We start from the raw sequence: 16,070 nt of genomic DNA, 5'->3' as shown, positions 1-16,070 counted from the left end.
CCTGTCCTCCTCAACTTATTCCAGAAAATTGAAGAAAAAGGAGAACTACCAAATTTATTTAATGAGGCCAGAATTACTGTGATACCCAAACCAAAGATACTACAAAAAAAAGGGGGGGGGCTGTATCTGTGTTGAATGTAGATGCACAAATCGTCTACAAAATATTAGCAAATTAAATTCCAACAATATATAAAGGCTCATAAAACCATGACCAAGTGGGATTCATTTTAGGGATGCAAGGATGGTTTAACAAATTAATCATTGTGATACATACCACATTAGTAAAACAAAGGTTAAAACTCATATGATCATCTCAGATGCCAAAAAGACATTTGAACATATTCGAGAACAATTTATGATAAAAACTCTCAAGTGGGTATAGAGGGAGCATACCTCAATATAATAAAGGCCATAAATAACAAATCCACAGCTAAAATCACACTCAAGAGTGAAAATCTGAAAGCTTTTCCTCCATGATAAGGGCAAGATGCCCATTCTTGCCACTTTTATTCATCATAGTATTGAAAGTCCTAGCCACAGCAATCAGGCAAGAAAAAGAAATAAAAGACATACAAATTGGAAAGGAAGAGGTAAAACTGTCAGTACTGCTAATGACCTGATATTAGATAGAAAACCCTAAAAGCTCCCAAAAAACTGTTAGAAGCAATAAATAAATTCAGTAAACTTCCAGGATACAAAATTAATATGTAGAAATCTGTTGTTTCTGTACACTGTCAATGTGCTAGCAGAGAAATTAAGACAACAATCCCATATACAAATTCATCCAAAAGAATAAAATACCTGGGAATAAGTTTAGTCAAGGAGTTGAACAACCTCTACTCTGCAAAGTCTAAGACATTAGTGAAAGAAATTGAATATGGCACAAATAGATGTAAAGATATACTCTGCTCATGGATTGGAAGAATTAATATTGTTAAGTATCCAAACTACCCAAAGCAATCTACAAATTTATTGTAATTCCTATCAAAATACCAGTGGCATTTCCCACAGAACTAGAACAAATAATCCTAAAATTTGTGTGGAACCTCTGCAGACCTTGAGTAGCCAAAGTAATCTTGAGAATGTAGAATAAAGCTGGAGGAATCATGGTTCCTGATTTTAAACTATTATACAAGCTATAGTAATTAAAACAGTATGGTACTGGCACAAACAGACACATCGATCAGTGATACAGAATACAGCCCAGAAATAAACCCACACTTTCCTGGTCTATTAATTCGTGACAAAGGAGGCAAGAACCTACAATGGGAAAGAGACTGTCTCTTCAGTAAATGGTGTTGGGAAAACTGGACAGCTACAAAAAAAAAAAACAAGAAAAAAACCTGGGTCACTTTCTTACATCATATACAAAAATAAGCACAAAATGGAATAAAGACTTAAATGTAGGACCTGAAACCATTAAATTCCTAGAAGAAAACATATGCAGTTTGATATCAGATGCAACCATATTTTGGGATGTGTGTCTCATCAGTTAAGGGCAACAATAGCAAAAAAAAAAAAAAAAAAAAAAAGGTACTACATCAAACTAACAAGCTTTTATACAGTAAAAGAAACCATCAACAAAAAGAAAAGGCAACATAACTGAATGAGAAGATACTTGCAAATGATATATTTGATAAAGTATTGATATCCAAAATATATGAAGAACTCAATACATGTCAACAGTAGTAAAACAAAATGCAATTAAAAAATTGACAGAGGACCTGAATAGAGTTTTCCAGAGTGATACAGATGGCTAACAGGCACATGAAAAGATACTCACTGTCACTGATCCTAAGGGAATTATAAAATCACAATGAGATACCAATTCACACCTGTCAGAATGGCCATTATCTAAAAGAAAGAAATAACACATGTTGGTGAGGAAGTGCAGAAGAAGAAACCCTAATGTACTATTAATGGGAATGTAAATTGGTACAGCCACTGTGGAAAACAGTGTAGAGGTTCCTCAAAATATTAAAAGTAGAATCAACATATGTTCCAGCAAGTTTCTCTTCTGAGAAATTTATCCAAAGAAAATGAAAACACTAATTCAAAGTTATATCTGCACCCCTAAGTTCATTGTAGTATTGTTTACAATAGCCAGATAAGTAATCTAAAAGTGAATCAATCTAAAAGTGTTATCAGCAGATGAATGGATAAAGATGTCTCTCTCTCTCTCTCTCTCTCTCTCTCTCTCTCTCTCTCTCTCACACACACACACACACACACACACGAGTGAAATAATTAGCCTTAATAAAAAAAATGAAACCTTGCCATTTGTGATAACATGAATGTACCTAGGGAGTATTATGCTGAGTTCAAATAAGTCAGAGAAAGGTAAATACTGTATGATTTCATTTACATATACAGTGTAAAAACCAAAACAAACAAAACAAAACAAAACAAACAGGCTTATAGATAGAACAAACTGGTGGTTGCCAGAGAGAGGCAGGTTTCAGGGATGGATAGAATTGGTGAAGGGTATTAGGAGGTAGAGACTTCTAATTATAAAATAAGTAAGTCATGGGGAGGTGATATAAGCATAGAGTTTATAGTCAATTCTACTGTAATAAGTTTGTGTAGTATGAGGTGATCATTTTGTAAAGGGTAAAAATATTGAATCACTATGTCATACACCTGAAAATATGGTATTGTATGTTAAGTACAAATCAGTAATCAAAAAAGCCTTTCCTGTTTTGGATAACAACCCTTTATCAGACGTGTCTTTTCCAGTATTTCTCCAGATCTGTGATTTGTCTTCCCTTTTTCTTGACATTGTCTTTTGCAAAGCATATATTTCTGATTTTAAATAAATCCACCTTCATGAATTACTTCTTCTACTAGTGTTTTATCTCAAAGTCATCACTGTATCCAGGTTCATCTAGAGTTTGCATGTTATCTTTCAGAATTTTACAGTTTTTTGTTTCTAAGTGCCTGTAAACCTATTTGAATGAGCTTTTGGAGTATTAGGTCTGGTTCTAGCTTCATTTTTTTTTTTTTAATGTAAATGTTCAGTTGTTCCAGCACCATTTGTTGAATAGACTACCTTTTTCCCCATAGTATTGACTTTTTCTCCTTTGTCAAATATCAGTTGACTCCACATGCATGTGGGTCTATTTTTATGTTCTCTGTTGAGTCACGTTTATCTATTTCACTAGTAATGGATTGCCTTAATTACTTTTTACTTTTATATTACTTGTTTATAGCTTTATAGTAGATCATGCAGTCAAACTCACTGTTTAAATGTTTAATTATGAAAAAATTTAAGAATCACAGAGGTAGCCAACAGTCCATTGAATACCCCTGTATGCATCACCTAGTCATCATACTCTCGTTTTAATTTTATCCCCCTTTCCACTTCTACTTCCAGATTTTCTATAAAATTCATGATGTTCTAGATATCTAGATATAGATTATTATATAATTATATCTAGATATAATTCCATTTATACCTATTCAGAATGAATTTCTAAAACACAGTATCTTCACTTTGAGGAAACTAAATTGGTTCCTGTTTCCTAAAAGAGAGTTAAAGGTTTTGTTTTTTTTTTTTTTTTTGAGCGAGGGTTTAGGTTGAATGTATACTTTTTTTGAAAGATAAAGTCTATTGTGATACATAGTTTTATTTTACACACACACACACACACACACACACACATATTGTAAACTCAGGAAAATGTAGAATTTATTTATAGATACAGCTTTATAATACTCATTTTATGAATTTTATCACATACATTTTATGTATTGCTTCTTGATAACTAGGGCTTTTTCTTTTTTTTTGAGTCACCTAATAGTTTTTCTTAGGAAAGTATCCTTAATTCTTTGTCGGTTGTTTGAGATGCTCATCACCTTGGTGCTCTTATAGAAATAACATTTCAAGTCTCCAGTACACATTCACCTGATATTAGCAAAGACATTATTTGTTCTTCTGTAAAAACACCTGATTTTTCTTTCTCATGTATTTTTTAGTTATTTATTTATATAACTACGGACATAGAGATACTTATTTTATTCTGTGGGTGATAAGCTAATACTATTATTATTTATTTTGTTGCCCAAATTTTTCAGCTTTGACCTCAGGGAGTTTGTTTGTTTAAATTATTTTTTACTTTCTATAACTTTGGAACCATCCATTTTCCCAAGGTTCAAAAGAACAGGTTTTTAAAGGTTCATTGATTTTTTTTTTATATGTCAGATTTCTTTGAAATGTTTCTATTTTTTATAAGTCATTTCAGCAACTTACTCAGGTAAAGGTGAAATTACTCAATGACCATGTGGTTTGAAAAATTGCCAACATAAAGCACAATATAAAATGATTTAATTACCATCCATTAGAAACCCCATTGTGGTAATGCATTTCTCCAGGCTCAATAGAAATAATATATATAATAAATGTTTTTTTTTTAAATCATATTGATGTAAACACTTGTAAAAACACATTTCTGTTTTCCTGTTCCTTGACAGAGAATTAAAGATATAATATTTTCTTTTTTCTTTTTAAGTTTTACCTTTAATTATCTGTATATCAGAAAACCAGATTATTAAGATGGTTAAAATTATATGTATAATATACTCTGAATAAGGACCTTAGGAAAATTTTTAAAGGCTTCATAATAGCCCCTCAGTTATGTAGGAGAGGCCTTTCTACTTAGTTCTAAATTCACAGATGCATTACATAAATGTATTCATAGATGTATTACATAAACTGCTTCATATCAGTTTTTAGATAAATATATTAGAAGGTACAGAATAAGTTACAAAAATTAAACAATTTGACTAAAAAATTAAAAAATAGAAATACCATATGATCAAATAATTCCATTACTGGGCATTTGCCCAAGGAGAATGAAAACACTAATTCATAAAGTTATATGCACTCCTGTGTTTGTTGTAGCTTTATTTACAATAGCCAAGACATGGAAGCAACCTGAGGGTTCATTGATAGATGAATGGGCAAGGATGTGTGTGTACATACACACACATATAGAAATACTATACTCTCTTAAAGGATGAGATCATTTCATTTGTGACAACATGGATGGACCATAGGTTATTATGATAGGTGAAATTAGATTGAGAAAGACAAATACTGTATGATTGCATTCATATTTGAATCTAAAAAAACAGATGAACAAACAAAGAAAAAGTAGAATCTGGCCTATAAATACAGAGAACAAATTGATGGTTGCCAGAGGGGAGGAGAGAGGAAGGAAGATAGGCAAAATGGACAAAATGGGTTAAGAGGACCATGAGATAGAGGTTTCCAGTTATGGAATGAATAAGTCCCGGAAATAAAAGACAAAGCATAGGGAATATAGTTGGTGATATTGTAATCATGATATATTGGTAACAAATGGTAGCTGGAATTGTGGCGAGGGTAGCATAGTCAAATCACTATATTGCATACCTGAACCTAGTGTAATGTTGTGTTCCAGCTATTACCCCCCAAAACCAAAACAGTGCCACTCTTCTATTTTATTTTGAAAAGATTTTTTTCATTGAAAATAGATACTAAAAAATAAAATATTTCTAAGTACTGCTTTCAAATATGCATGGAAATATTTAAAGTTTATTATCTGGGCTGTTATCTCTAAGCACAAATTTTCCTCTTTCTGATCTGTTGAAATTATGACAAATGTAAAGTTAGTCACATTTCAAAAGATTGCTGTATTAACTCTACAAGTAGTTGCTGAAGTTGTAACACCTTATGTCATAATGATATTAAAAAGTGAATTTCATTTTTCTATAAAAGATAACTGTGTTGAATTTTCAGACTCTCGGTCTTATTCACTTAACTTCTTGAACATATTATCCATAGTTATTTTATAACCATGTTAAATTTTTGTCTATTATCTCCGTTTTCTCTCTTCTCTGTTATTTATTTGTTTATTTTATTTTATTTTTAACATTTTTTATTTATTTTGAGAGAGAGGAAGAGAGAGGGAATGCAAGTGTGAGCAGGGATGGGGCAGAAAAAGACACAGAGAATTCCAAGCAGGCTCCGTGCTGTCAGCACAGAGCTTGACAAGGGGCTCGAATTCAGGAACCATGAGATCATGACCTGAGCCAAAACCAAGAGTCAGATGCTCAACCATCTGAGTCACCCAGGTGCTCCTCTGTTTTTATATTTTTTCTTGATTTATATTCACATCATTGTGTCTTTTCTTATATGCATATTTTTAAAAGTTTGTATTTTTTTAATGTTTACTTAGGAGACAGACCAAGTGTGAGTGGGGGAGGGACAGAGAAAGAGAGAGATATAGAATCCGAAGCAGGCTTCAGGCTCTGAGCTGTCAGCCCAGAGTCCTACGTAGATTGAACTCACAAACTGTGAGATCATGACCTGAGCCTAAGTCAAACATTTAACCTACTGAGCCACCCAGCTGCCCCTTCAAAGTTTTTATTGAAGTAGAAATATGTGATGTACATGTGGCAGAAGCAAATGGCTTTACCAGGGAATAAAGAAAGAAATTAAGAAATAGAAATTACAAATGTATTTCAGAAGCCCCTCTTTCCCCACTTATTTTTTTTTTTTTTTTAGCGTTTATTTATTTTTGAGACAGAGAGAGACAGAGCATGAATGGGGGAGGGTCAGAGAGAGGGAGACACAGAATCTGAAACAGGTTCCAGGCTCTGAGCTGTCAGCACAGAGCCCGACGCAGGGCTTGAACTCACGGACCGTGAAATCATGACCTGAGCTGAAGTCGGCCACTTAACCGACTGTGCCACCCAGGCGCCCCCCCCCCCACTTTTTACTTAATATCATGTTTGCCTTTTGAAATGGAAACAGAATCTTTACCCTGAAGGACATTGTCTTTTCTTCCTTCCTCCTTTTCCTTCTTTACTTTATGAAAATTGTTGAACTAATTTGAAGCTTTAGATGATGAATTTTGGTTTGCTTGTAGAATATTACTGGGTAAAGGGTATCAACAATCTGATTTACTTTATCATTTCAGTTATGGATTGCGATAATTAAAAACTGGGCATTAATTTTAGCATCTTTATTCTCTAAAAGACTCTCAGGCTTTTATTTATTTATTTAGCTTATTTTAATTAATTAATTAATTTTTAAGACTCTCAGGCTTTTAAACTAAAGAGTTGGGAGAGTTATTAGGACTTTGCTTTTGGGGGGGATCTTGACATCCAGTTTTTGTTTCTGTATTTTTGTGAGTCTCCTGAAAACTCTACTCAGATTCTAGGCCTCTCAGCCTCCTCTTAGGTAATAGCATGTGTTTATATGGTTTTAGGGGAAAGCAATTGCAATTCTCATTTGGATTTCTATGTTTACTACTTCTGGGACTTGCCTACATAATTCATCCCTTTCTTTTAGCTTGTTAGTACCTTCAGATATGTTTCATGTTTTCACCCTAGCTTTTCTAGTTCTTACTAGAAGGGTTTGTTTCATATTGCCTATTCAGCCATTACTTAGAAGCAGAACTCTATAATCCTGTATTACCTGTTTTAAAAAAGTTATCTTTAGGGGCACCTAGGTGGCTCAGTCAGTTAAGCATCCTACAATTGATTTCAGCTCAGGTCATGATCTAATGGTTCGTGAGATTAAACACTTTGGGCTGTGTGCTGGCAGCCTGCTTGGGATTCTCTCTCTCCTTCGGTCTTTCTCTGCCCCACTCCTGCTCATGTGCACTCACTCTTAAAATAAATAAATAAACTTAAAAAGTGATCTTTAAAGACTTTATTTATGATGAAATTTTTGTTACCAGAATTTAGGACTTCTTTTAAGTATCTATATCTAGCATTGATTAAAATTATTTCACTGTAATGAATTTTCCAAATAGTACATCATGGTCAAAATGAAGCATTGCACAAGAGCTTTATGTTATATTTGTAAATTCTCAAATACGAGGCAGTTTCTTTTCTGAGGGAAATTTTGGAGATAAAGTTTTCTTTATATTTGGCAAGTTGGGATATTTGATTTGAGGATAATGGGTTTTTTTTTAATTTTTTTTAACGTTTATTTATTTTTGAGACAGAGAGAGACAGAGCATGAATGGGGGAGGGGCAGAGAGAGAGGGAGACACAGAATCGGAAGCAGGCTCCAGGCTCCAAGCCATCAGCCCAGAGCCCGACGCGGGGCTCCAACTCACGGACCGCGAGATCGTGACCTGGCTGAAGTCGGACGCTTAACCGACTGCGCCACCCAGGCGCCCCTAATGGTTTTTTTTATGTGGTTTCTAGAAAGAAAATTTCTTTTTGTTTTATTTTTTTAATTTAAAAATGTTTTTTGAGGTGGGGGGAGGGGCAGAGAGAGCAGGGGCACAGAGGATGCAAAGGGGTCTCTAGGCTGACAACAGTGAGCCCAGTCTGGGGCTTAAACTCATGAACCGCGAGATCATGACCTGAGCTGAAGTCAGTTGCTTGACCAACTGAGCCACCCAGGTGCCACCAGAAAGAAAATTTGTTAATCAAAGCAGTGGTAATAGCTACTATTTGAGTATTTCATATGCACAAGGCATTGTGTGCCTTGTAAATCTCCACTAAACGAATCAATCTTTATAAACACTTTTGTGACAGATACTTCTTTTATTCCCTTTTATAGACAAGTAAATGAAGACAAGGAGAGGTCAAGTAATTTGGCATGGTCATAGAGCCAGCACTGTTAGAGAAGTGGTGTGATGTAGTATATACCCATTTTGGTTGTATGCACCTAGCTTCCATTCTGTTTGGGCTAATGTCTCTTCTGATGGATTGAAAACCTGTGAAAATATAGCCAGCAGCAGCGCAGATGCAGATATAAATTATTAGAGATTGGTTCCCATTCTGTGTGGAAGCCCTGTCTTGTTCATTAACCTCATAAAAACATCAGCCCTTCATTTATCAATTAAGCGATGCAAATATGTCTTTTATTAAAATAATATAATTGAACTTTAATAAACTGTGTTAATAATGAAGGAGACATGAAATGAGTAAATACTTAGTGAAAGCAGCTTTTTATGTGCATGAGGATTTTGGTAGCTAGAGGGTGTTAATACAGCATTTTCATCATGTATCAATTTCAAGTAGAGCTTGAACGTTTGATTAAAGTTGACTAAAGATGGTAGGTGAGTGCTTATGCTTAGAGGACATGATTATTTGGGTATCATTATATTAGTTTACTAATGCACTTAACAGAACTGGTTTGGCTTGGAGCTCCATAAAGGAATAGTCATTCAAGTCTGGCCTTGATTTAAGAGTGTATCACCTCTTTCTATAAGTGGCCTGAGGTGATTACTGAAAATCATTCACTTTTCACTTTACCCAGAAAACCCTACAAAGTCATGCAGATCAAGAGATTCAAGTCTTCGTGTTCACTTTAAGAACACATATGAAACTACCCAGGTCATCAAGGGTATGCATATCCAAAAAGCCACCAAGTATCTGAAAAATATCACTTCACAGAAGCAGTGTGTGCCATTCCATCACTACGATGATGGAGTTGGTAGGTGTGCCCAGGCCAAAAATAGTGGGGCTGGACGCAGTGTCGCTGGCTTAAAAAGAGTGCTATAATTTTTACTGCACATGCTTAAAAATGCAGAGTATTGCTGAGCTTAAGGGTTTAGGTATAGATTCTCTGGTCATTGAACACATCCAGGTGAACAAAGTCCCCAAGATGCAACATAGAACTTACAGGGCTCATGGTCAGATTAACCCATATATGAGCTGTCCCTTCCACATTGACATGATATTTACTATGAAAGATCAGATTGTTTCTACACCAGAAGAGGAGGTTGTGCAGAAGAAACTGAAGAAACAAAAACTTAGGTGCCAGGAGTAAATTCTGCGTAAAATAAATGCAAATTAAAAAAAAGAGTACTTATTTCAATTACAGTCCTCTCTTTTTTTTTTTTTTAATTTTCCTCTCTTTTAAAGGACTGGGAGAGAAGTAAAATTGGCTCTCAAACAACACAGGTTGAACCATGCAGGTCAATTATACATAGGTATTTTTCAGTAACTGTAGTTCAGTCCTGTATGTGTATTTTCTCTTATGATTTTCTTAACATTTCTTTTATATAGTTAACTTTATTGTAAAAATACAGTATGTAATACATATACAAAGTATATGTTAATTGTTTATGTTATCAATAAGGCTTCAATTAACAGTAGGTTATTGGTAGTTACGTGTTTTGGGAGTCAAAAATTATACTCAGATTTTCAACTGTGTGTGTGTCATTAAACCCCATGTTGTTCAAGGGTCAACTTGAAGTAGTTTATTTTGAATTGTGCATTCAAATAGTGAAGTAAACAGTCAACAAAACTAAAAGGCAGTCTATGGAATGGGAGAAGGTATTTGCAAACGACATACCTGCAAACTCAGTTAAGTAACGGGCAGAAGACACGAATAGACACTTTTCCAAAGAAGACATCCAGATGGTTAACAGACACATGAAAAGATGCTCAGCAGTGCTTATCATTAGGGAAGTACAGATAATGTTATAATTTCTAGTTTACTTTTGAAGGTGGGTATTTAAAAAAAAAAACCTTTTGTTTCCAAAGAGTTCTTTGTTGATGTCTGTATTAGTTTGCTAGATCTGACATAACAAAATACCAGACTGGGTGACTTGATGATTCCATTTATTTCTCACATTCTCATAGTTCTTCTAGGAGGCTGGAAGTTAAAGATCAAGGTGTTGGCAAGTTTGGTTTCTCCTGAGGCATCTCTCTTTGGCTTGCAGATGGCTGTCTTGTTACTATGTACTCACATTTGTTTTTTCTCTGTGCCACCATTGGTGTCTTCTTATAAGGGTACCAGTCCTATTGGATTAGGGTCTCACCCAGATGGTCTCAGTTACACTCAATTACTCCTTTAAAGGCCCTAGTTTAATGTATAGTCACTTACAGAATGAGGTCTTTGACATGTGAATTTGGAGGGTGAGAAGTACAGTTCAGTCCATAACAATACCTTTTGCCCCTTTTTAAATTGAATTCATTGTGGGTTTTTGTTTTTGTTTTTGTCTTACTGTTGAGTTTTGGGAGTTGTCTTTATATTCTGGATACTAGTCCTTTGTCATATATGTGGTTGCAGATACTTTCTGCTGGTCTAGAATTTTTATTCTTCTTTAGAGGGTTTTTCATGGAGCAAGAGTTTTTAATTTTGATGAGATCCAAATGTTCTCTGTTATTGACTGTGCTTCTGGTGTCAAGTTTAGGAACTCTTTACTTAACTATATAACTTTTAAAAACTGTTCTGCCATGTTAAAGTAAAAATGATTAGAGATCACAAAAATTATACATTTTCTTTTGCCGCGGGGAATTTGTGAATTTACAGAAAGAACATTCACTTGGAAGAATAGAAGCAGGTTAGTCATGAACAAAAGAAATTTCTAGGAGATGGTCCTTCATGAGTTTTCCTCATTTTTACAGCTCATCTGAGTAAAAAGCATTGGTAGGTTTTATTTTGGACTATATTTTAAGGATGTTTATGTAGCCAGCAGCCTTGAAAAAGAGAGAGACTGTTTCCCTCCTGGACAAGGTTAGCTTACCTGGTAGCATCATGATCTGCTTGGTTATCCCAGCTAGGAATTTGGGGCATCCTCATTAAGTGTTTCTATTTCTTCCTTCACATTCACTCAGTGCATCCTGTTGATTTCAGCCTCTGAGTAGTTATTAAACCTATCTGACATTTTCATCCTTATCACTAATCACTCTGATTCATTACCTCATCCTCTCCAGTGTCATTTCTATATTACTGCTTTCCAGATTTTTTTCTTTGTCTTTAGTTTTCAGAAGTTTGACTTAATATGTCTTGTTATGGATCTATGTCCACCTTACTTAAGGTTTACTGACCTTATTCAATCTGTAGTTTTATTTCTTTTGCCAAATGTAGGAATTTTCCAGCCATTATTTCTTAGAGTACTTTTTCAGCCTTTCTTTCTTTCTTTCTTTCTTTCTTTCTTTCTTTCTTTCTTTCTTTCTTTCTTTCTTTCTTTTTAATTTTATTTATCTTTGGCAGAGACAGTGTGCAGAGGAGGGGCAGAGAGAGGGAGACACAGAATCCAAAGCAGACAGCCATTGTTTCTCAGAGTACTTTTTCAGCCCCATGCTTTTTCTTCTCTTTCCAAGATTCAGATGACAAGAGATGTTATTTTGTTATAGTTCCCTAGGTCCCCAAAGTTCTGTTTTTAAGTTTTGTTTTTGTTTTTTTTCTTTGTCCTCAGTCTGTTTTTTTGCTGTTGTTCAGATTGGGCCATTTCTATTTCATTATGTTTGAGTTCACTGATAGTTCCTTTTTTCCCTTAATACTGCTTTTGATTGTAGTCATTGTTTAATTTTGATTCTTGTGTTTTTCTTTTTTAAAGTTTATTTATTTATTTTTAGAGAGGGAGAGCGAGAGAATCCCAAGCAGGCTCCACGCTGTCAGCACAAAGCCCGACATGGGGCTTGATTTCACCAACCGTCAGATCTTTATATATTCTGTTTCTTCAGATTTTAACTCTTTGCTAAGACTTTCTGTTTTTTCATTTGTTTCAGGAATGTTCCTCGTTGCTCATTAAAGCATTTTTATGATGGCTGCTTTAGAATTTTAATCAGATCATTCTAATATTCCTATCATTTTAGTGTTGGCTTCTACTGGTTATCTTTTTTCATCCAGTTTGAGATCTTCCTGGTTCTTGGAATGATGAATAATTTTTATTGAAACCTGGACATTTTGAATATCATGAGATTCTGGATCTTATTCAGATCTTCTGTTTTAGCTGGGTTTGTTTGTTACTGTTTCATTAAGGAAAGGTGGAGTGCATGCCGCCTTCTTACTGCCAATCATGGTAGCAGTCCAGGTTCCCCACTCAGCCTCCATTGATACCTCGGGGAGGTTGCACTCGCTGTTACTGTGGGTAAATGGGGGATTTCTGGCTGCTTACTAATTCTCTCCTGATTGCTCTCAGGCGGGGAGGGATAGAAATGCCTCATTGTTCCCCATGTTTCTTGGGTAGTGTCCTTGTTACCACTGGGTGGTGGTGCTATAAGTCTTGAGTGTCCTCAGTATTTTCTTACACTAGCTCAATAGGGAGGGTTGAGGTCACTTTGTTCTTGATGGGAGGACTTAGATATGCAAGTAACCTGCTTTGTCTTTATTGACACCGTGGGGATGCCTTGTTATCTCCTGGTGGAGATTAAAGTCTTGGGCTGTGGAGGCCTTTTCTGACATCACCCCAGTGGGTTGATTGAGGCATCTCATTACAGCTGGGGAAGCTCCCACCTCACCCTTTGCCAGTAGGGGTGGGAATGAGGACTTAGTTTTTTTTTTCCCTCCATCAGTAGCTGTACGAGAGCAGTTATTTTCTGAAAAATTTTGTTGTGCTAGGTTTTCTTTTTCTTGGTCCTTTGGCTACAGACAGTAGGCTTTTGGAGGGTTTGTTTCATCTGTGCTTGGCGTTTTTGGGTTATCAGCTTCTCTAGCACTCAGCTTCTTTGATATATGACTAAAAATGAAAATCCAAGGAACTTACTGTTGTTTCATTCTTTGGGTCATGGGGTCCATATCTAGTCTTTCTTCTCTCTTCCTTTCCCTGCTTAAGTTTGTTTCATATGTAACATCTCCAGTTTCTAGTTGTACATAGTGAGAGGAATAGGAAAAAGTACATCTACTCCCATCTTTGAACAGTAGAAAGTGTGTTTCAGGTAGTACTTGATAATAGAAATTACCTGTAAACAATCGTCGGCTTAGATCGAGGTGGATATTATTGTCTTTGTATGCTTTTTGTTTGTTTGTTTGTTTGTTTTTAAGACTAAATGCCTCTAGGCAGATTTTATTGGCAGAGATACTAATGCATTCAAATTAAAAGTACAAGTCAAAAATATAGAATCAACCCCTGGATATATATAGGTATCAAACAGAGTTTTTCCTGACAACACAGAGACTTGCTACTTAATCACTCGTTTTTAACCTGTCAAGTTTTATTGCGATTTCTTTTATGTGTGCTGCAGTTGAAACACTTCTCTTTATTCTGACCCTTTGATCCAGTTATACACTGACTGATAATGCATGGAAATAGTTTTCAGGTTTTAGGTAGTCTCATAAGCTTTGTTAGAGTCTCATGTTCAAGTTTTGCCTTTGGTCAGCTATAGATATATCTGTGAGGATTTAATATTTTCAGAGGTTTACTATGTAATATAAAAGAAGTATTACTATGTAATATAAAAGAAGTATTATCTATAGCACTTAAAGACAGTTACATTGTTATAAAAAGCAAGGCCTTTCTTTTATACAGGTAGCATAGTATTTTCAAATCTCTTTAACAGTAATATTCTTCAGTAAAATACTAGAGTAGATGGTAAAAAGAAAGTTTTCTTTTATTTGTTTCTTATAGGAAGACGGTTTAGAAGATGATGAAAAGAATTTCTATGACTCTGATGATGACCAGAAGGAAAAGACTGACAAAAGGAAGAAGTCATATACTATGGATCCAGACCATAGACTTTTAATTCGGAATACAAAGCCTTTACTTCAGAGTAGGAATGCAGCGGTATGTTAAACCTTACAAAAATCATGGTTTATTATTATTGTTTTTTAAACAGTGGTTAGAAGTACGTAAGTTCACTAAACAAGTCTTTATTTTTTAGTGTGCTACTGGATCATTTGTTTATTTGTGTATACATCAAAAATCAGGCTTTTATTAGATTACTTGGCTTGGTAGTTATATACCTACTGGACTTCATTTACTTTTTTGTGGTTTTGTTAATTGGCTTTTCCTAAGATGTTTCTCAGTGGAAGACCGCATATTTCTGTTACTTGGTTGTAGTTGAGAGCACTTAATCTGGTATCAGTCCATAGTATTTATATGAACCTTGAAAGAATTTTTAAGAGGCTAACATAGAAAAAAGCTCCTAGCATAACACCACATACATAATAAATTTTAGTTGGTAGGGTTGACTAACTATTAAAAATCATCTTCATTTGAGTCCTGAGCTTGTTTTATTTTGTTTTACGTCTTCTTATTTTAAATATACTTTATATTTCAAAACAATACATGTACACAATAAAAAATTAGGAAGTAGGGACTAGCAGAAATTTAAAAAAACTTAAAATATCATATTCCAGTCATTCAGAAATCACTGTATAATATCTTGATGCATTTTCTTCCAGATCCTTTTTCTGCATAAATATATGTATATTCACATGTGCGTATATCTACACATATGTATTTTTTAAACTAAGGTAAAAATCATACTGCATATAGTACTTTTTAATCTTTTTTTCCCTAGTCAGTCCTCTCTATTTCAGTAAAATTTCATCTCATTTAATGCCAATTTATCTTAAATTATCTTTTATAAATAGATAATCTAAACCAGTATCTCTTGCACCTGGTTGTTATTGTTTTTAAACCTCTCAAGTCTTGAAGAATACTCTTCTGGGTTTTCTCTTTGCTTCTTTTCTAGTGCTATTTAATTTTTTCTTCTGTACCTCTGTTTTACCTGTTAACTGGAAGTTATATCTAAACGTTAGATGGAGTCAAGTAAAACATTTTCTTAATATTTTTTAATTAAAAATGTTCTTAATTAATTACTCTGTTTAACTAGTAAAAACTTAGAAAATGTGGAACTGTACTTGAATTACTTTAAGTTTTCTGATGCTTGTGAATTTAGAGCTTAGAGTTTTGTATATATATCCTAGTAATCAGCAGAAGTTTTTCTCTTATACCTCAATTTAATTTCTATATCACTATTAAATAACCATACACAGTAATAAAAAATATTATTTTGTAAAATATGATTCTGTTTCACTGAGCCCAGCTTGGCCAGCTTGTATTTAAGTAGCTGTAACTTACCACCCAAAACCATTCTTCATAATTGACTCACTGTTTAACTTTGCCTTGGGAATTGATTTTATAATCCAAATACTTACTGATCAAAAATGTTCTTGAATGGTGAAACAAATAGAAGTAGCTTGTATTTCTTGTCCCAATATGTTTTGATTCCCTGCTTACTTGATTGTGTACCAAATGGACACATTTCCCTTTTTGTCCCAGTATGTTTTGGTGTCCTGCATATTTGATGCTGCCAAATACATGTAAAGCCTGGCTTGAAGGATTGCGAACAGATTTCTTTATTTTAGCCCTGTTCTCAGTTAA

The 16,070-nt window shown here is 34.4% G+C and overlaps 1 protein-coding gene across 3 annotated transcripts in view; it reads left to right on the top strand.

The window, feature by feature from the left end:
• Positions 1-16,070, top strand: part of AP3B1 (adaptor related protein complex 3 subunit beta 1) — a 262,894-nt gene that overhangs the window by 103,063 nt on the left and 143,761 nt on the right. For all 3 annotated transcript variants that reach the window (XM_043592664.1, XM_043592657.1, XM_043592673.1), the window contains exon 8: positions 14,310-14,465. In XM_043592664.1, coding sequence (XP_043448599.1) covers positions 14,310-14,465 — 156 coding nt within the window. The remainder of the gene's footprint in view (positions 1-14,309; positions 14,466-16,070) is intronic.

The sequence above is a fragment of the Prionailurus bengalensis genome, chromosome A1 (assembly GCF_016509475.1).
Source record: "Prionailurus bengalensis isolate Pbe53 chromosome A1, Fcat_Pben_1.1_paternal_pri, whole genome shotgun sequence".
NCBI lineage: Eukaryota > Metazoa > Chordata > Mammalia > Carnivora > Felidae > Prionailurus > Prionailurus bengalensis.
This window is presented reverse-complemented; position numbering and strand designations above follow the sequence as displayed.